We start from the raw sequence: 20511 nt of genomic DNA on the forward strand, positions 1-20511 counted from the left end.
AGGTTCGCGCCCCGGTCCGGGAAGATCCCACATGCCGCGGAATGGCTGGGCTCCTGAGCTATGGCCACTGAGCCTGTCATGGCCGATGAGCCTGCGCGTCCGGAGCCTGTGCTCCGCAACGGGAGAGGCCACAGCAGTGAGAGGCCCGCATATCGCAAAAAGAAAAAAAAAAAGTTTTAAATAACAGATTTGAAGATCACTTGTATAGTTTTTTCCTCTTAACAGGAGGTCAAACCTCGGACTAAAGTGGATTCCCTGTTATTGTTATTATCACCTCATGTAAATTAAAAAACAGGAAGGAGAAAATCTCGGAAAGAATTCTAGCTGAGGCCCCAAGTGTGCAATAAAATGTAAAGATCTTAAGAAACAAAAGCCCTGAAGAAAACCATTCAAGAGGCCTGCAAGTTTAAGAAAACACGAGTTCAATTAATTTTGTGCAGCTGAACTAAACTGCATGGAATGAGAGCTGGCAGAGCTCCTACTCAACACACTAGAACGCTGATGGAGTAAAAATGAACGGAATCGCTGTTGGCCCCAGAGATACTACAGACGCGCCCGCTCAAGCCACTCGCCTAGGCGCAGAGCCCGGCAGAAGGGGTGAGGCCAAAGGGTGCACCGCTCCGCGCAGGGATCCGCCCCGCCTTCTCCGGCCCCGCCCCCCATGCTTCAGTTCCCAGCCTTGCCACTAGGGGTGGCCGCGAAGCTGCGCGGCCCCGGTTTCCAGCCGGGCCCTTTTTCCAGCCGGGCCCTTTTCCCAGCCGGCCCAAGCATGGCTGCACCCAGGACTGCGGGTTGGGAAGCTGCGGTGCTCGCGCTTTCCTGACAGTCCCTGGCTGCTGTGGTCTCCTTCTCTTCCCCAGGCCACTCCAGCAGACATGTTTGCCAAGGCCTTTCGGGTCAAGTCCAACACGGCCATCAAGGGGTCGGACAGGTGAGGGAGAGAAGAGCCTGCTCTGCCCACCAGGGCACCCAGACATCTCTCAAGCTCGGCTGGCTCACAGCCTTTTCTGGGCTTGAGGCCGAGGGGTACAGCCGTAGAAGGGACCCCGGGGGGCGGGCAAGGGTGAGTTAGACGTGTTTTGAGAGTGAAGATGGAGAGGAGGCCTGATTTATCTCCCAGGCTGTCTTTTGGATATTTTAGTGAGTTTACGAGAAAGCGTATAATTCAATCAGCGCGTATTGACTGCAGTCTGTTTAAGGTGTCGTGGAGGATGCCAAAATGAAGGAAAACGGGGTCCCTGCCCTACCAAGAGCTTTGAGTCCCTTGGGAGAGATTAGATGGGGCACAGAGAACTACAAGTATACGAGAAGAAGTGTCTAGTGATTACCACTGGCAGGAGAGACAGGTGGAGGGTGAGGTGAGAGGGGATAAGGCACATGTGGTAAGAACTGTATCTGTTCAGTTTTGCAAATGAAGGTGTCACCTTGGGAATTTTGGAGGCAGTGTTCTATAGTTGTCATTCTTGGTGCCCTAGCAGAGCTGTTTAATCATAAGTTGACAGATTTGGCAAGCATAGATGAGAAAGGAGTGGGTCCAGGAGCTATGTGTGGAGTCAGGAAGGCAGGGCTTAGTTTCCAGTGGCAGGCTAACTTGGGTCGCTTACCGGATCTCAGTTTTTTCCTCTCTTTGTAAAATGGAAAGACATGCCCCAGGAACATGTGAAAATAGATGAGACATTGGATGAGAAAGAGAATGGGATGTTTTGGAAGAGTGAGAATAAGGCATCATCAACCAGTCTTTTTCTTGGGCCTCGTGATTTTATAGTAAGTCTTGAGTCCTCAATATTTATTAAAATCCATCCAGGCAGCATACATACCAGGTATGTGTGCTCTCTGCAGGAGAAAGCTTCGGGCCGATGTGACAGCTGTTTTCCCCACTCTTGGAACGGATCAGGTCTCTGAGTTAGTACCTGGAAAGGAAGAACTCAACATTGTGAAGTTGTATGCTCACAGAGGGGATGCAGTGACTGTGTACGTGAGTGGTGGTAACCCCATCCTATTTGAACTGGAGAAAAATCTATATCCGACAGGTATGGCAATGGGATGGAGATGGCCATTACTATGGTCCTTGCCTAACATCTGTTTCTTCCATTAATCTGTCTTCCTTAAAACAAATAAATGCAAAATCTCCCTAAGAATCTTTTTGGATTTAGTGTCCCTAGAATTGGGTCTTTCAAGATCAGAAACTGCTATAGAAGTGAGGGGAAAAAAGGGTTAACACAAAAAGAGGGTGGTTGCCAAGGGAAATTCTGAGGTGAAGAAACACTGGTTTCTAGTGGGTTAAGTAGGGATTGGAGCCGAGGTCATGAAAAGGGTGGAGTTTCAGGGCATGTAAAAAATGCTTCTTAAAACTTTCACTAGTGGAATTTTCTTAAGATACTGAAGAGATACTGTGATGGGAAAGAAGCTGGGTTAGTTAAACTCCATACCCAGCTGTCTTAGTGGTGGACTTTGGTTGCGATGTCTCACAGGGATTCTTTCTTAGGCTCTTGTCTGGCTCTCAGGATACTTTGCTTGCTTTCTTTGTCACAGATCTCAGAGAGGCAGTGTCCTTTTCTCTTTTCCATGGCTGCTGACACCTACTTTGTCATTTGGGGGCTTTTCTTCCTCCCAGCTTGGCTGCAGCAGCGCAGTGCAGTCTCCTACCCCAGGCCACCCCCACCCCCACCCTGCTTTGCTGCTGTACACATACAAGCCCTTTTTGATCTAAGGGTTTTACTGCTAATCCCTGTGGAAACAGAGAGAATAAAAATAATAAACATGGGAAAGTTTCAGAATTTATTACAGGCTGGTGCCCTGGTTTCGGATTACTTGCTTCTGAGGACATAAAAGGAATCCTCGTTGGGGCTCTGTCCCTACTTTTATCCACTATGGCCATGTTTGGCTGCTGCCGTCCAGGTGGAACAATAGGTGCCTCCAAGTCTCAAGTGACACCCAGTTTCTTAAGTCTCCGCCTTCTTCAAGACTGCAGCCTCTTTGAGAAGGGAGTCAGCCTGATGTAAACTATATGGAATGTGTTTCCCACAGGAAAAGGGGCACTCAGTTCCCAGGGAGGGGAAAAGGGATACTGGACAGGCAAAAGCAGATGTTCACTTCATCACTAGTTTTAGCCTTACACATAAATATCCAACTTTGGCAGCTAAACAGACTCTTAGAGCTGTAGCTCACTTCATGTGTCTTCTGACCAGTAAAAGTGATAACTTCTCAAGATCGTAGATTGAGAGAAACTACTGCAAAGAGCTCAGTATAAATATGTAAAGAATGCAGGTCTCTAAGGCTAAAGGAAGCAAGGATTCTCAAGTAAATAGCATATAACATATAAACCGCTTCACAAACTTGGGGTAACCTAATAAAAAAAAAAGAATGCAGCTTCTTTGGGCATCCCCTTACAACCTTCTCTCTAGCTTTGACTTGAGTTTCTTTTCTACATGTTGATTAATGTGGCCTCAGTGTTTGGCTTTGCCATTCCCCAGGGGGTTGGCTTTTGGGCAGTAAGTGTTTTCTGGCTCTCTTCTTGGACAGTGTACACCCTGTGGTCTTATCCTGATCTTCTAGCAACATTTACAACATGGCCCCTGGTGCTTGAAAAACTGGTGGGGGGAGCAGGTAAGAGTATTTTCCTATATTCTGGATAGTGGCTGAAACCTACTTAGTAAAGGCCAACTACTTTAATAAATGTACCCATTTTGTGCATTCATATGATTGAAAAGTAGAATTCTTCCCTCATGTCTGTTGCATCTCTTACTTGGCTGCTTCCATAAGCTCTCTGACCCTGCTGTAAGGCTTAAATAAGATAAGTGACATGAAAGTGCTCTGTGAACTGCCATATGCTATACTTTAGATTAATAAACTGAATTTAGGAAACCAGAATAAGATAGATCATGGAAGTGGACCCTCAGCTTGGTGCTTCAGTTTGACCACTAGTCTCCCAGAAGGAAAAGGTCTGACCCTCAGTTTGCCACTTTTTATTTTCACTATGAATAATGTAGTTGATGCTTAACAAATGTATGTTTGTTGAGCAAGTGAGTAAATGACGCAGTAAACTGTGGAGTTAGTTGCGATGCTTTTGTTTCCTGCAGATTTGATGCTGCCAGGGCTAGTGGTGCCCCCTGCTGGTCTGCCTCGGGTACAGAAGGGTGACCTCTGTGCCATTGCCTTGGTGGGGAACAGGTACTGTGCCAGTCAGCTGTGCCTGTGGGGAAAAAACTTAGGGAAAACTTGGGAGGGGTGGGAATGACAACTTCACAGCATATGGATAAAGGATTAAAAGAAAAAACATATTCTTCCTGAGCAATCAGAGAGTGGGGAATGGCAGTGAGCCTGTGGGGTGTCCATACATCTGGGCCAAGGGTATTTGCTCCTGCTGCTGCTTCTTCCTTTTTAAAATTTATTTGTTTTTTTTCTCCTTTAAAACTTTTTTTCTTAGATTTACAGAAGAGTTGCAAGTATAGTACAGAGTCCTGAAATACTCCTTACCCAGCTTCCTGTAATGATAACATCTTGTATAACCACAGTACAGTTATCAACACTAAGGAATTAACATTGGTTCAGTCCTTTTGACACTATTACAGACTTTATGCATATTTCCCCAGTTTTCCCACGATGTCTTTTTTCTCTTTTTTTGTGTTCAAGAATCCAGTCCAGGGTACCACATTGCATTTAGTTGTCATGTCTTCTTAGTCTCCTCTCTGTGACATTTTCTTGGTCTTTCCTGCCTTGCATGACTTCAACATTATTTTTGTCGAACATCCACATCATCATCCTCATCTTTTAATTATTTTTAATAGACTTATTGAGATATAGTTTTCATACTATAAAATTCACCTGTTTCAAATGTACGATTCAGTGATTTTTTTTAGTATATTTACAGGGTTGTTCAGCCATCACCACAGTGTCTCTTTTTTAAAATAAATTAGGAAGTAATGGTATGAACAGTTCTGAAAAATCAAAACCCTCTCACCCCATAATCCTTTTCTCCTAGAAGTAACCATTATCATTCTGATGCACGTCCTTGTCAGCCTTCTTCAATGCATATATACACGTGCATATAAAATGTATGGTTTGGGGTGTGTATGTTTAAAAATACAAATGAACAAACTTTATCCCTATTACTTTTTCACTTCAGGTAGTGGGGACATGTTCCATGTCAGCAAGCACAGATAAGCTGAATCTTTTTACCCACTGTGGGGTGATGGGAAAAGTCCTCTTCTAGTGGACATTGTGGTTGCCTCTACTTCGTCTCTATCACAAACAAGATCTTCCTGAGGCCTCTAGGGACACTAGTGCCAATATTTTTCTAAAGTAGATACTAGGGAGCAGAACTGTTTGGCTGAAGATCGTGCATATTTTCTGTTGCCCTATAAAAATGCTGTGTCAGTTTTCCCTCCTACCTACAGGGTATATGGAGCCTGTTTCCTTACATGCTCACCGACACTGCATATGATGGGTCATTTTCATTTGTATCATCCTGAATGAAAAACGACATCTTATTATTTTACTCATTGCTTCTTTGAGAGGGAAACATGGTAGGCATGGGAGGGGTCAGTGTTTAAAGATCTTATTTTTGTTGCTCATATTCTCCCATTTTCCTTGAACCTTTGGGAACCAAGCACCTAGAAATGTTTCCTTCCTTGTTTACCTGTAGCAAAACTTGAAGTTGAAAAGAATGGTGAAATTATTGTTTTTTCCCCCCAGTATTCTATCCAAGATCGGAGAAAACTACATAAGTGTGTATTTGGCCTCTGAGTTTGGCATTTAGAATGTATGTGGGAATGAATCCTAGGTGGTTTATGGAAGGGGGTGAGGGTACAAGGGAGTTTACGAAAACTACAAGACAGGTTCGAGACCGAAGTTCTTGAGCCATTGACGATTCCAAGGGTGGAAGACAAAGACCCGTCTTTTAGGAACTGGGAAAGAAGCCAAATTCAAAGATTCTGTGGCAGGAACTGACCCATGGGCACAGGAAGTGGAGCCACCGGATTAGCAAACGTTTTTTTTGAAGTTCAGGTGTTGGGAAATCTGCCCTTGAATCGTCTCCCTTGGGTCCAGGCAACGTTGCCAGGCTTGTATATTCCCCTCCTGTTAGCCAGCTGGACACCGATCCTTACAGGCAATGTGTGAGCATTGCTGAGTAACAGTGGGCTGACAGAGATTTCCCATTTGGGCTTTGGAAGTTTTTTGTAGTTATTGTAAATGTGGTTGTTTCTGATATTTTGGACACATCCAGTTCTTAGATAGATGTTATACAGAGCAAGGCCTGTTATAAAGAACCCACTCAGAAGGAACCTTTCGTTGGTACCACTGTATCTCTCTTCTCTCTTCCCTCTGGCATCCCTCAGCCTAATTTAAGGCATATGAATGGCCTCCCTTCTGAATTTCCATATAGGATGGCTATGCCTTTTTTAAGATAGGGGAGATAATTTATTTTTTGAAATTGAAGAAAGGGAACTTTAAATATCCTTCTGAGTCCTGCCTGGGTTTGGTTCATAATAAGAATATAAGAATGATAACATCAGTAGAGGAGTTACTTACACAGAAGGGAATATTTGGTCAAGGAATTTTTGAAAGTCATATGTGTAGGTAATTTGAATAAGATTGAGACTGCACCGAGTTTTAGCTCTGTGATACAAGTGGATGCTTCAGATTTGCAACCGTGGTGCTTTGAACACATGTGTAGAAACCTGGTCCTGACATGTGCCCTCCTGGAAGACTTTCCCTGACCCTCGTCTCTGACCTCCTCCTTCTCAGAGCCCCCGTTGCCATCGGAGTTGCTGCCATGTCACAGCCGAGATGCTGACCTCAGGTGTGAAGGGAAGGGGCTTCTCTGTGCTCCACACCTACCAGGACCACTTGTGGTGGGTTCCATGCTTTTTCTGTTTTATAGGGAGCTGGGTGGGCGGAGGGAGCACAGGGCCTGGATTGAGAAGCGAGAGTTTTGATCCCTGCTGTGTCCTTAGTCAAGTTGCTGACCCTAGACATTAATTTCCTTGCAAAATGTGGAGAAAAGATTTTTTTTTGGCCTGTTTAGAAAAGAAATTACCGAGAACTTTATTTTCTAGGTGAATTATAGAATCCTAGGGCTGGAAGAAGGCCTTAGGGATTGTTTTCTCTGCCTCTCAGTACAGTGATATTCTTTATTTTTATGGCACTGGTCGATCTAGCCTTTTCTGCCGTGTACATTTAGGCATTTTCTGACCCCATGATGAGTGCTCGGGAATTCTCACATCTGAATCCAAATCAAAGTAGAGTAGGTCCTCAGGCACCAGGGTGACAACCTGATGACTTTCCTGTTGTTCAAGTTCCACATTTAGGATCTCCTCCTCATTACAGAACTTGCACTTTCTCACTGTGACGGTTGCTCTCTGGAGCTGTATGTGAGTTTATTTTCTGGTTATTTTCTTGTCATTTAACCAAAATAGTAAGTAGTGCTTTTCTCGAAAGCAGTATACCTGGTCTTCTGGCCAAGTGTTGTGTGGCCTGTTGGTATAGATTTACCCTTACGTTTTGAGTCAGTCTTGGAGTTACTTATTTTACAAGTATTGGCCAAGCCCTGGTTTGCTGGAGGTACAGCCTCATCAGTGTGGGTTTCAGCAGGCATCTGAGGGCTGCTTACTCACGTACTCCCAGCACCTTGTTTTCTGACTGTTAGTCTGGGCAGTTAAGGTCCTGTTGTCTAAATTGTTTTATCAGTGGCTGCCTCAGTCTCCCCTCTTCCCGCCCTTTGAAAACACTTACGGTATTTACCTGATCAGAATAGCCTAAACATACGCTCTGGCCTCACTAGTAGCCATACTTAATAAGCCTTGCTGCGGCTGTTAGTAAAACTTTGTTTGACTTGCATAATCTTAGTTAACAACATAATGCTTTTTGTTTTTACCGCTCTGCTATGTGGCGTCCCTTTTTTTCCTGTCTTCATAAGGCTTAGTGGCATAAAGCCATTGTAATCTCTACTCTGCAGGTTAGATTGCATTCTTTTTTTTCAGTTGAGGTATAGTTGATGTACAGTGTTGTGTTAGTTTCAGGTGTACAGCCAAGTGATTCTAGTGACCATTAGTATATCTAGTGATTCTAGATATAGATATATACATATATGTTTTTTCTCGGATTCTTTTCCATTAAAGGTTATTACAAGGTATTGAATATAGTTCCCTGTGCTATACAGTTGGTCCTTGTCATTTATCTATTTTAGATTGCATTCTGATTTAACACAGAAGCAGTCTTGAGCAGTCTTGAGCAGTCCAGGTGTTTGTAATTTGTTCCATACGCTCAACCTTGGGTTTGTATTTCACCAACTTGGTACTACAGATGCGTTTGCAATCTTCATTTGGTTATTTAATTCAAAATGGTTTTATATTTAATTTCTATGAAGGGAATACTTTGGAAGGGGAGCTCCACTTTAACTATGTTGTCTTTAATTTTTCTCTGTCCCTGAATTTCTGTTTGGGTTAAGGAGGAGGCAAGAATTACTCTCCCCATTTCAAAGATGAGGAAACTGAGGCATGGGACTTCTCTGGGCCCAGAATTGGAAACAGAGTTGAGAGGCACACCCAGGTTCTCTGGCCTCTCCTGGACACCCCTGCCTGTGGGTCTTACTCTCTCTGGACCCCTGCTGACCCCCTGACCGGGGCTGGAGAGTGTTGTGGCTGCTGCTCAGTGTTTCTGACATGAGGCTTTTGCAGGCGATCTGGAGACAAGTCCTCTCCACCATCCATTGCTCCACTGGCCCTGGATCCCCCAGATCTCAGTGAAGAGAAGGGGTCTGTCCAGGCAGACACCACCTTGCAGGGAGACATGAGGCGCCTGACCCTGGCGGGAGAGGAGGAGGAGGGGGAGGTTGAGCAGAGGTGTGGGGAGAAGTCCCCGTCGGAAGCTACAGAAGACCCCAGTGTCGGGGGCCTGAGCCCAGAGCCCACGGACAGCAAGACCCTTCAAGGTACAGCTCTGGCAGGAGCAGGGCGCTCGCCTCTCAGTGTAGGGACTGAAGCGCTCGGCTCTGCTTCCCACCAGAGCGGCGCCAGGGCTCCGGGAGGGGCGGGGAAAGGCCTTAGTTTTGGTGAGGGTGGTGCCACAGCCCTTTGCCATCTTACCTGGGAGTCTTCCGAATATGTCGCGTTTCCCTGGATACCCGTCGGCTCTGCTATTTGGACTGATCCCAGCTACACGGCCCTCTTAGTTTTCTTCTGGCTCTGACTTCTCTATCAGAGAAGCATCCGCGCCTGGCTGGGTGGGACTTTGTGGCCTGACCCCCTCTGTGGCGTCAGACCTCTGTAAAGGCTCAGTGTTCTAGAGAGTCTGGGAGCTTTGGTGCCTGGGAATGGGCTCCTTCAGAGCTGAGGGGTGAGGTACGGATGTCACCGTGCGGGGACTTATCTTGTGCTGCGCGGGCCTTCTGCGGCCCTCAGGAAGGATGTGGTTCTTGTCTTCTCCTTGCAGAGCAAATGGACGAACTGTTGCAGAGATGCTTCTTGCGTGCTTTGAAGTACTGCGTCAAAAAGGCTGACCTCCCTTTACTCACCAGCACTCTCCTGGGCAGCCACATGTTCTCCTGCTGGTATGGAAGGCATGGTGTGGGCTGGGGGCCGGGCGGTGGGTCTGTCTCCTGCTCTTTGGTGGTAGGATGGGACAAGGCTGATGGGGGAATTGTTTTAGGGACATGATGTGGAAAGAGCGAAGTGGAGGGTTGACCTGGCAAATACTGAGTTTTAAAGACTTCAGTTTTAGCCAGTGAAAGGATGTCGAGGAAATGAAGGTTAAAATTCGCAAGGCGCTTTGAGCACTGCCTCTGCTGTGGTGATTCTGGGCTCTTTTACGGATTGGGCAGCATGTCCGGCCCCGGAAGGGCCCTGGGGCAGCCTGTTTGTCCTGGAGGCTTCAGTCCCCTCACCTTTCTGAAGAGTAGGTGGGCCAGATTAGGTTGTGTCAGCAGGAAGAATCGGTGTGAACCCCCCACCCGACCCGCACACACAGCCACCAGCAGAGGGAGTGTTACATGTGGGTTGAACCTGGACTTTGAAGACTGAGCCATCTGGGCTCAAAAGCCAGCTCCCCAGGGTGTTGGAGCAAAGGTGTATTTGAGCCCATTACCAGGCTTCTCTGAGCCCTGATTTCTAACACTTGTAAGATTGCTGTCAAGATCGAATAACCTGACATTTAATAAGCACCCAGTAAATATTATCATGTCAGGAGAGTTGCTTATTGATTTTCACCTCAAGTCTGAACTTCTTTCTGAGAATTTTGCTCTGTTTTTTAAACAAGGGGTTTTAATGTAATTCTCTTCCTCTACATGTGAGCTTCTTTAAGGCATTCTATACACATGTGGGGTCTGGAGTGCGCGGCAGATCTAGTTTTCAGTCTCATCTATAACTACGGCCATGTCCCAAATTAAGCCTCTGGAACAGATGCCGAGGGAGACTAGAAGTGAACGTTCAGGATATACTTTCTGGTATATCGTCTACCTTGAGAGAAAAGGATTTAAACCCACAGAATAATACACAGGTTGGTGAACACCTGACAATAATAACAAAAGATGCACTGACTTATAAAAAGTCTTTTACTATGTATCCCAGGATGGCCAATACAAGCTGGTTAGGTAATTAGCCCTTCAAGAGTTCTTTTACAGTCATATAAAAATGCTTTGCCTTGTTAAAAAAAGATATCTAGTCTACCAAAAACATATCCATTAATGGGCTTGGTGTTGTTTCTTTTTTTCCATTTTCAGGTTTGCAAGATGATTAAAAATACCTACATATCATCTCTGAGCACACCAGCTGTCCATTAGCTAATCAGTTTTGGCAATACAGTGCACAGAGGTATACCACCACTGGTTTCTGACATTAAGTTAGCTTTAAGCTTATTGGCTATTCGTACAATTGGAGGCAGCTTGCAACCCAGGCCCTGGAAAGCATTTGCAGGGTTTACTACCCTTTTGCCTGACACCTTTTCAGTGGTGAGAGGTCTGGGCACAGACTTGCTAATCCAAGGGTGTCTTAGTGCTTGAGCTGGGGTCAGGCGGGCAGAGGGGTCCCAGGTAAGACACCTTTTCAAAAAGTCTATGAAGAAGTAATCATCACACCCCTTCAGTGCTGTCCGCCAGTCTTTGCTGCCTGGGGGACCCCGCTTCTTACCCCTCCGTGAACGACCTCCCACAAACACAACCCTCCCATCTGCCCGACTGGTCACAAAACAGTAGCGAGGTAGGCCCCTGGAGTTAATAAAGTACTTGGCACGTTTGGATTGCTCCAGGAGTTTTGGTGGTGGCATCCCTAGAAGCTCCATCATACAGGCCAGCTGGTCTCCTTCATCCTCTCCAGGGAAGAGAGGATGTCCTGTTAAAAGTTCTGCAAGGATGCAGCCAAAACTCCACATGTCAATGGACGTGCTGTAGCGGCTTCCTAAGATGATCTCTGGAGCTCTGTAGAACCGAGACTGGATATAGGTGTAAAGCTTCCGGTACTCAAAACAGCTGGACCCAAAGTCAATGACCTTAGTCGCACTGTGCCCACAGTGTTTCAGGAGAATGTTTTCTGGCTTCAGGTCACAGTGAATGATCTTGTTTCTGTGGAGAGCATCCAAGGATTGCAAGATGGATTGAGCAAACTTGCGAACCAACTGGATACTAAAACCCTGGAACTTGTTTTTTTTCATGAGCTCATAAAGGTCTACGCTCAGTAACTCAAAGGCCATGCAAACATGGTTCCGGAACGTGAAACTTTCCAGCATATGAATAATGTTCATGCTACCGGTTTTATCCTGCTTTTTAAGATGCTCCAAAATCCGGATCTCCTCGGCTGCTTGGCGATGGAGGTGCTTTTCATTGCGTACCATCTTCAGGGCCACGTACTGTCGAAGTTTGTGATCATAGACCCGGGCTACCTGCCCAAAACTGCCCTTGCCAATAATTTTCAGCACCTCATATCGATAAGCTAGATGGTCTCGAGGCACGTGAATGTAGGCCCCATCTGCATCATCATAACCCCCATTATTGGGACCACCGATAACTCCATGTCTTTTTTTGGCATTTGGACCCACAAAGTAAATTTCTGGATAATTGATGATTTCCAGCTTCTCATAAGCAGTGAGGTGGTGTTTATACTGCTTCAGTGCTTGTTCTGGAGTCAGAGGCAACACTTTGGATGCTTTGGATGAACTGCTGGATTTTACTGTATTCACACGATCTGAACTTTTACCCTGAGAAACTGTAGGAGAGCATTTTTCAGAGTCGTTGATGCCATCTGACTGAAAAGTATCAGATCTTCTGTTGCCAGATTCTTGAAATAGTTGTTCTACCTTCATCTCACCTCCATTCAGGAAGCACTGAGTAGGATCTCTTGTTAAATGCTCAGTGGTGATCTACGGCAAAGAGAAGTGAATCTATGTTAAAGTCACTAACAACGGTGGAAGAACGAAAGAATCGTCCCCCTGACTGAACAAAACAACAAAACATGCCAGTTGTGTAGTTAAAAGGCCCAAAAGTGAGATAAGAAAAGCAGGAGTCTCTAGAAACTCGTGTTATGTTAATCCTTAGGTTCCCTGACTGCTGTGGCCACCCCAGCCCCACTACATAGGCCTCCCTTTGTTCAAAACAAGACGGTCATCTTACCATACCCGAAACATGCTAGATTCCTTCTAACTGGTATGTCTTCCTACCGAGAATCTTTTCACCCCATCCACTCAAATCCTACGCTCTTTCAAAGCCCAATGCTAGTCCTCCCTCTTCCACTTAGAACTACTCCAAGCCCATACTAACTATGGCTCCACTCACATCTTAGCTGCAGCTTTTCGAGTCTACCACGTAATCTGGCCCTTGTTATATATATACTGTCCTATATTGTTCACAAACTGTTTCAAGTATCTTCCCAAATCTTAAGGGCATGTACCAGGAGCAAATGAATACATATTAAAGTGTTCTGTAAATGATACAGGGACAGAGGCAGGATGTGATCCCCAGGTCTTCTGAATCTTGGTCCAGAACATTAACATAACCTGGTACCAGCTTCTCCTAGTGCCTGTACTATTCTCCAGTAGGGCTGAATGTTGACCTTGGCCTGGAATCAACCAAGGCCTCATCGTCTACTCCTGGGTCCCCAAATACATGATCGCATCTTCCTATCTCAGTTCATTGAATCACAAAATTTCTAATCCAGAGAGAACTCTTGAGATCACCAAGGCCAATTCTTTATGTATCTGATGAATAGCAGTGAGAATCTAAGGCCCCAGGGTGCTGCTTGTAAAACTCTCCTAAAGACAAAGAGTCTCCTTTCTCTCTCCTTCCCTTGCTCATAGACACATACACTAGTCTCCCTCAGCAAACGCCTACGTGACAAAGGCATACAACTCTTTTTACTTGATTTGGCATCACCTTTTCCTGCAAGGAACAATAACCCGCAGAAGAAAACTCTACTTATTAAATACCTCTGAAATGAAATAAGATTCTTTGAAACTCGATGGAGGGAAAGACAATGAAAAAGCCAAACGCTAAAAAAAATACTAAGAAAAATATAAGAATGTGCTAGAAGGAAAGAAGAAAAAAAGTGCTACATCTGTTGTTTAAAAAAAATAGTCTGGGATACTTCAAAGAACAACTGTTTTTCTTAACAGACCCTGAAGAACTTTACCCCCGATCTGTATGATTGAGAGCCTCTACGATCAGGGGTAGATAATTCCAGAGAAGCTCTGAGCTATCTTTATGATCTCTTAAAATATAACGCAAATTATAAGGTAATGATCCAAAGTGGCCAACCATTTAAAAAAGAGAATTTTAATATAACCTAAGCAAACAACACCTGACCCATCACCTATATAAATAAAAATATAAAAGATGTAAATATAAAAAACAAAAAAGGGATGAAAAAAAAATTAAGTGTTGGCATACTTTAGACAGCCCCTTATTTAGTTATAAAAGCACGACATTAGTTCCTGCCTGCTTCTTTTAGGTCATTTAATCAATTTAAACATTTATATAGTACTACAGTTACAAAAATGAGGCACTGCACCATCTTACATATAAGCAAAGCAGCCAGTACAACGGTAGCCATACTTTGGCATTGAGTTTCTCAATAAAGAGGCAAGATACGGACCAGGAGAGGTCTCTGATACCAAAATAGAGAACTATCACTAGTCAAGAAAATAAAACACAGGCTGGCAGACAGAACCTAAATACCTTGCTAAGATGTAAATATAATGCAACATTTTGTTTATCAGCAATTAAGTCAAATAACCATTCCTGTTTTTAGGGATGGAAAAAAAAGGCCTCATCCATCCATCTAACATTCACATGAGCACTAATTGTTCACAATTATAAAAGTGCCAAAAAACAGGTTACCTCAAGGCACTACAATCTATTAGGAGATAGGTTTGGCTGAACTAGGGAATTATAATTATTTGGTTTTAGGTAGATTTACATAACAAAACCAAATATTTGCATGCATCTAAACCAGTTTTCCTTAAATTTTTACTACCTAACCTAAATGCATCTAAATATTTACTGCTAAAATCCTGGGGACACATTCTGAAGAAATGTGAAGTCAGAAGGCCTAGGTTGGGGTCCTGGCTACACTGCTCAAAAACTGTAGGTCCCAGGGTAGGCTTAACCTTTAGCCCAGTTTCTTAGCCTCAATTTCTTTATCTTTAAAATGTAGATAATAATACCTCCTTGCAGGATGTTGTGTGAATCAAATTATAATTAATAATATATGTGAAAGACCCTCAGAAACTATAAAACATGTTAAAAACACTGGTAACAGTTAGGCAAAATTCTCAATATATTGTTTAAACTCCAATACACCCTCCCTATCCCCTTTCAGCTTCTCTTTTCTCTCTGTGGTGCCTTCCTCTGCAGTTCCAGACTCCCTCCACCAGACATCTGGCATTAACTATGCCTTCTGCTCCGTGAAGGCCTGCACAATCAGCCTTCCCTTAGGATGCATGGAAACACCTCACCCACTTTCTCCCCCACATAAAACCTCCTTTCAACTTGCCATGCAATTTAATGGGTTATCTCTCCAGACATATTTGACCTTTAAAAAGAGCAATGCCTTAACCCAAGGGAATGACTCTCTAGGACCCGCGGTCATCAATGACAAGCTGGTAGGAAAGGTATTTGTGGTCCAGGGTCCACCCCTGGGCATTTCACCTACTCTACCTACATGTAAGGCTGTGCTGGCTCTGGAGGTATTCATTTCTGTTTGTGGTAAAGAGAGGGTCTCAGGTACAGACTGTTAATAAGAACAGAAATTTAACTTCCACAGAACTATTACAATAAGATTAAGGATGTCATTTGGATTTCCTGACTCATGGTTTTTCCTTAAAGTGAGCCTAAATCTCTCTCTCTGCAAATTAAGTCTTATTTTGCCCTCCGGAACTACACAGGAGTGTCCAAATTTCCATGTTAAAGCCCTTCAGATACCTAAAAGGGGCTGTCCTGCCTTCCCCATTTTTTCTCGAGGCTCATCATCCCCATCACATCCTCCACCTCACACAGCCTGGGTCAGGCTGCCTTACTATATCCTATTCACGTTCTCAACACGTATGGGCTGCACGTTATATCTCTCTGCAAGTGTGGCTTCCAGAACAGAACAAGACACTTCAGGTCTAGTCCCCTGAGGACTGTCAAGGTTTGAACCTCCAATGAATCTGAAGAATTCCAGAAAGAAATTTTTCCACACAGGGAGGGGTTCTCACCTTAGCTTTCTTTCCTTTCCTGTAATAACTCAAATACTGCTCTGAATCAATTATGTATCAAGTCTGCTGTGCTATAAATAAAATCTTCCTTCCGTTCTAGGAGAATCTAGAATTTTCACACATGTTAAAGTAGTTACAAAACACTATATATTTCTAGTCTAGGGTTATAATCACAATAACTGACCAATGTCTGCTATCGACTTCAAATATTTTAACTATGTAATTATATCCAGAGAGACAAATAATGCCAGATTAATCCTGTTTTATTTAAGAATGCTTCATGTACATTGTTAATTTGGAGCGCTCTTTTTTTTTTTTTTAACACCCCTGTATTGGAGTATAATTGCTTTACAATGGTGTGTTAGTTTCTGCTTTATAACAAAGCGAATCACCCATACATATACATATGTCCCCATATCTCCTCCCTCTTGTGTCTCCCATCCTCCCTATCCCACCCCTCTAGGTGGTCACAAAGCACCGAGCTGATCAATTTGGAGCACTCTTGACATTTCAAATAGAATCTTCAACTGCGTTAATCAAGTCTTAAAGATCTTGTTGAGAAATTCAGAAAAGGAATATCCTTCTCGTCCAGATATAAAACACCACCCCCTCCCTCGTTCTCGACCCTAAATCTCTGCAACACAAAGCTAACCCAATAAAAGCCTATGAGCAGATGATTTATAGTTTACAACAAGAATGTAAGGGCATCTTGGATAAACAAGGAAGCCAAAGCTCTTTGTGAAATGAGCAATAGCGTCTCGCAATGGAGTCATGGCATAATGAACTATAAGTGTTACTAAGAGGTCAAAAGCACTTTTTTCAGCAAAATTTGCAAAGACAGCATTGTTTTAGAATCTAAAATCTTGTGTTTTGCAAGCTGTGTTACTCTGAATACCACACAGTAAAAAAAATTCATTTTGATCCTGAAACATACAATTTAATTGCCCTACTATATGGTGATTAGCACTGGCCAACTGAAGTAAAGTTAAAATGGACTTTAAGTCACATGATGACGGACTGTAAAAGTTTCCCAGAGAGATGTGCTAATTGTCAGCAAGTAACCACGAAATCTGATAGTCAACACACGAGTATATAGGTGGTTCTGGAGCTCTTAGAGGTTTTTACATATTAAAAACAATAAGCTTGTGGAGAAAGGAAACTTACTGCACTTTGGAAAGGAGATTAAAAATAGGGTGACCAGCCTTCCAAATATATGTAGCCCGTATCTTGTAATATTATTAGCCTTGAAAGTAGTGAAGGGGTTGATTTTTAATGGCAAAAGCTGACAAACCGTTGGGAAGGACTATGAAAAATGCAAGCAGTGTTTTACATAGAAATAATTTTAGGTCTTAAACAGAAATATGAAGGAGAACTATTGATAAATTAGTCTACTCAATTATTCAGTTTGTTCGTTGATGATATATGCAGCAAATTTTAAAGTCACAGGATAGATTCTCCCTGTCATGGAACTTGTCCAAAACCCTGCTCTCCCTACCTCTCTATGAGTGCCGAGGGAATGGGAATTAATTTATTCTCTTAAACATAAAACGGTGTCAAAAGCTAAATGTCTGCAAGCTCCAAAATGATTAAATGCATCGAAACCAAAATGTATTGCTCAAGTTTCATTTATGATCTATAAAATGGTTCTCTTAAGCATACTAATAAGCTAGGACTGCATTTCTACCGTGCAGGAAAAATCTGCAGATCTGTAAGTTCAGAGGTATTTTCTGTTTCTTGTTCTTGTTAAAATGAGCCATCATAATATAGTGTACATATCATTCTATGAAAAAAAAAAATAACCACTATCTAGGGCTTCCCTGGTGGCGCAGTGGTTGAGAGTCCGCCTGCCGATGCAGGGGACACGGGTTCGTGTCCCGGTCTGGGAAGATCCCACATGCCGCGGAGTGGCTGGGCCCGTCAGCCATGGCCGCTGAGTCCGGAGCCTGTGCTCCGCAACGGGAGAGGCCACAACGGTGAGAGGCCTGCGTACCGCAGAAAAAAAACAAAACAAACACTATCTAGATAAAAGTAGCATGTCGTTTTTTTCCCTATTTACCCCAGTGATTGAAAGGAATAGGTGGGCTCCAAATCAAAATCATTCTGAAAAGCTGAACTTGGACCACAGAAACTGTTATTTCAAAGTCAAGAGAAACCAAAAGTGAATAAAAAAGAGCCTGGGTTACCAGTGACATGTACCTGTACCTTGACCATTTAAAGTAGCACTTCCTCCTTTCCAGGCCCATTAGAGCTCAAAGAATTACTTCATTTACTTACATTTAGTCTTCTGGGTAGAGGTGGTTCAGAAGGATTGCAGAGTGCATTTGAACAGGGTGAGCCTTTGGTTTCATCTATTATCACGACACTATCATAGACAAAATCATCCAATCTAGTTGAAAGGATTACAGATAAAATCTGTCAGTAACTGAAGTATATAAATTTGTATTTCCAAAACACCCTTTAACTGCTTCATATCTGCTACAAAGAATAATTAATACAAACAAATGTCCACACTGCATTTTGGCACTGAATACACACCACAGGGGTATTTGGCAGAGGAAGGGAGGAAACCCAACTTTTCCTCCTTTTTTTATTTTTAAAGAAAGGACAGCATTTCTAGGTTTATAGTTTGAAATTGTTAAAATACGTCTTACTTTCTGAATGTTGTTAACAATAGGGACCATCAAAAGAATCTCATTTAACTTACTACTTGAAAACGAAGGCTAGTTGAAATCTGAAGCCTAAAAGCTAACCAGAACAAACAAACAGACAGAGAACTGTACTTTCAAGTCGGAGCCTTGGATTCTAATCTCAGCTCTACCACTGGCTACTCTACCTTCCTCTCTGAGCCGTTGGCCACATGTTGTAAAGGGAAGAATAGTTCCAGTCTACGCACTTCTGGGTCTCACAAGCAAGAAATAAAAGGCCTTCTTAGGGCTTTCTCTATATTTATTTATTTATTTTCCTACTTAACATCTATCTAACTTGTAGAAAACTACAGTGAATTCTACAGCAAATACTATAGGGATTCTCTACATTACAAAACGTACTGGATTTCACATCTTTACCCACTTAATTTTCGGGTGGATGGTGGAAGCTAAATGCCAAATGATAATTTCTCTGCTCTTTAACACTGTGCCTCCCTCCACCGCTGTAAGGGAACACAAAAGACGGAGAGGATTTATTTAATCCACAGGATGGCTCTGAATAATGTATTTCATCTGCCACCAAGAACATGGATTTCCCAGTAACACACATCAGCATTTCATTGTATCATTTTTACATGATATACTATGAATACAATGATAATGAGCCAGCTGCAAGGGAAGAATTTTTTTTAATCTTTAAAACTATGCTGGAATATTTTAGTGGCTTATAAAAACTGTTTTGTAAAATTCCAGAGTTTTCTTAATCGATGTGTTATAGGAGTACAAAGAGAAAAAAAAAACCCGAAAAACAAAAACCAAACAGAAAACCCACTACAAATTATTTTTGGAATGTTCTCTTTTTAAAAAACATGCTTACATTCTGATAAAATTATACCTTTACGGGAACTGCTTCATTGACAAGAACCAAAAATTCTGGATGTGACTGATTCTTTGCCAACAGCACGAATAAAACAAACAAAATGGGACAGACGTCCACATTTACAAAGAAGAAGACAGACTGAAGACCTACAAGATTTCCTATAAATAGCCAAAGGAAATTACCCAAAGGTAGTCTCCATGCAAATGAAGTGGGCAGGTGGTCCCTACTCTCCATTAAGGTGTAAAATCCTATGAAAGGTGGAGAATCTCTCAAAACACGATCCACAAAAAGTCCTACTCGGCAGAGCCCCTCACCTACACCCCTCACGGCAAAGCCCTTGGTTATCTGCTCTGAGCAACAGGGCTTATTGGAAAAGGTATTGCTCCCTGTGTCCCCCAGTTTGCTAAAAAGCCCCACCAAAAACATCCCAGCTTCTCAGAGTTCCTACCATATACCCCCGATGTAGGACTTCAGAAATAATCCCCAGGGTGGGAATTCTTCTTTGCCTAACTCCTTTCTAGCCCACTCCCGCGCTGGGCTGGGGGCAGGGGAGCTGATGGAGAGGAAGAGGGTGGGCCAGTCCCGGAGAGGGAGTCAGACCCCTTCCCTCGTCCTTACTGCTTGGGGGCTCGCTCAACCTCCAGCCCAGTCCATCCACGCCCCCCGACCTCGCCTGCCAGCTGCAGCGGCTCCTTCGGGAGCCCCAGCGCGTTATCCCCCGGCGCCGTTACCTCCGCGGCTGGGGCGGCAGTCCGTCTCCTGGCGGCCCCGCATCTTTCCGCCTGGACCCGCGAGCTGTGCCTCCCATCCGTTAGCTCCGGACCCCCCGGAGGGAGGGGCGGCGTTTGGACGGTCAGGCGAGCAGCGTCCACCTGAGCTGGGGCGGCTGCCTCCCGGGCCGCGACGTTTCCTCGGTACCTCTCTTCCACACAGTGCAGCTCCCAGCGCGTCCGCTCGGGACTGGCTGGGGTCGACAACTGCCGAGGAGCAGCAGGGGCGGGAAGGGGAGCGGTGTGGTCGCCTAGCAACCGCGACACGCCCCTTGAAACGCCTCGGCGCAACAATGTGGCCACGCACAGGGGCGGGGCCGAGGCCACTCCCCACTGAGCGGCGCGTGTCTCGGAAGCTCTCGCTGGCCCTGGAAGGTGGGAGGCGGGAGGCTGGGAACCCGCCGCCTGAGGTTCTCTGGTCGCTGGCCGAGGCCTGAGGGCCGCGGCTGGGGAGGTAGAAGGGCCCTGACGGGGTGTTTGTGAAATAGCAGCCCCCGATTTCTGCCTCAGAAGTGGCAGCCGGCACCTCACGGTCAGC

General features: G+C 44.3%; 1 protein-coding gene and 1 pseudogene across 2 annotated transcripts; one reads left to right on the top strand and one right to left on the bottom strand.

Annotated features, from left to right (window-relative positions):
• The first annotated feature begins 814 nt into the window (after window positions 1-814).
• Window positions 815-10856, top strand: LOC309801020 (eukaryotic translation initiation factor 2D-like; annotated as a pseudogene). Its single transcript has 8 exons — window positions 815-931; window positions 1840-2030; window positions 3523-3606; window positions 4080-4170; window positions 6748-6854; window positions 8679-8932; window positions 9433-9550; window positions 10718-10856. The product of its transcript is annotated as a eukaryotic translation initiation factor 2D-like (transcript).
• LOC309801021 (dual specificity tyrosine-phosphorylation-regulated kinase 3-like) lies at window positions 10774-20121 on the bottom strand (the record flags this gene model as incomplete). Its single annotated transcript, XM_082615417.1, has 3 exons — window positions 19935-20121; window positions 17953-18064; window positions 10774-12348 (listed from the first exon to the last, which is right to left on the bottom strand). The coding sequence occupies exons 1-3, from the start codon at window positions 20009-20011 to the stop codon at window positions 10774-10776; spliced, it is 1764 nt and encodes a 587-aa protein (XP_082471543.1). The 5' UTR covers window positions 20012-20121.
• Between the last annotated feature and the right edge of the window lie 390 nt (window positions 20122-20511).

Source organism: Mesoplodon mirus, assembly GCF_964341445.2.
Source record: "Mesoplodon mirus genome assembly, chromosome: 3".
In the NCBI taxonomy this organism is placed as follows: Eukaryota; Metazoa; Chordata; class Mammalia; order Artiodactyla; family Ziphiidae; genus Mesoplodon; species Mesoplodon mirus.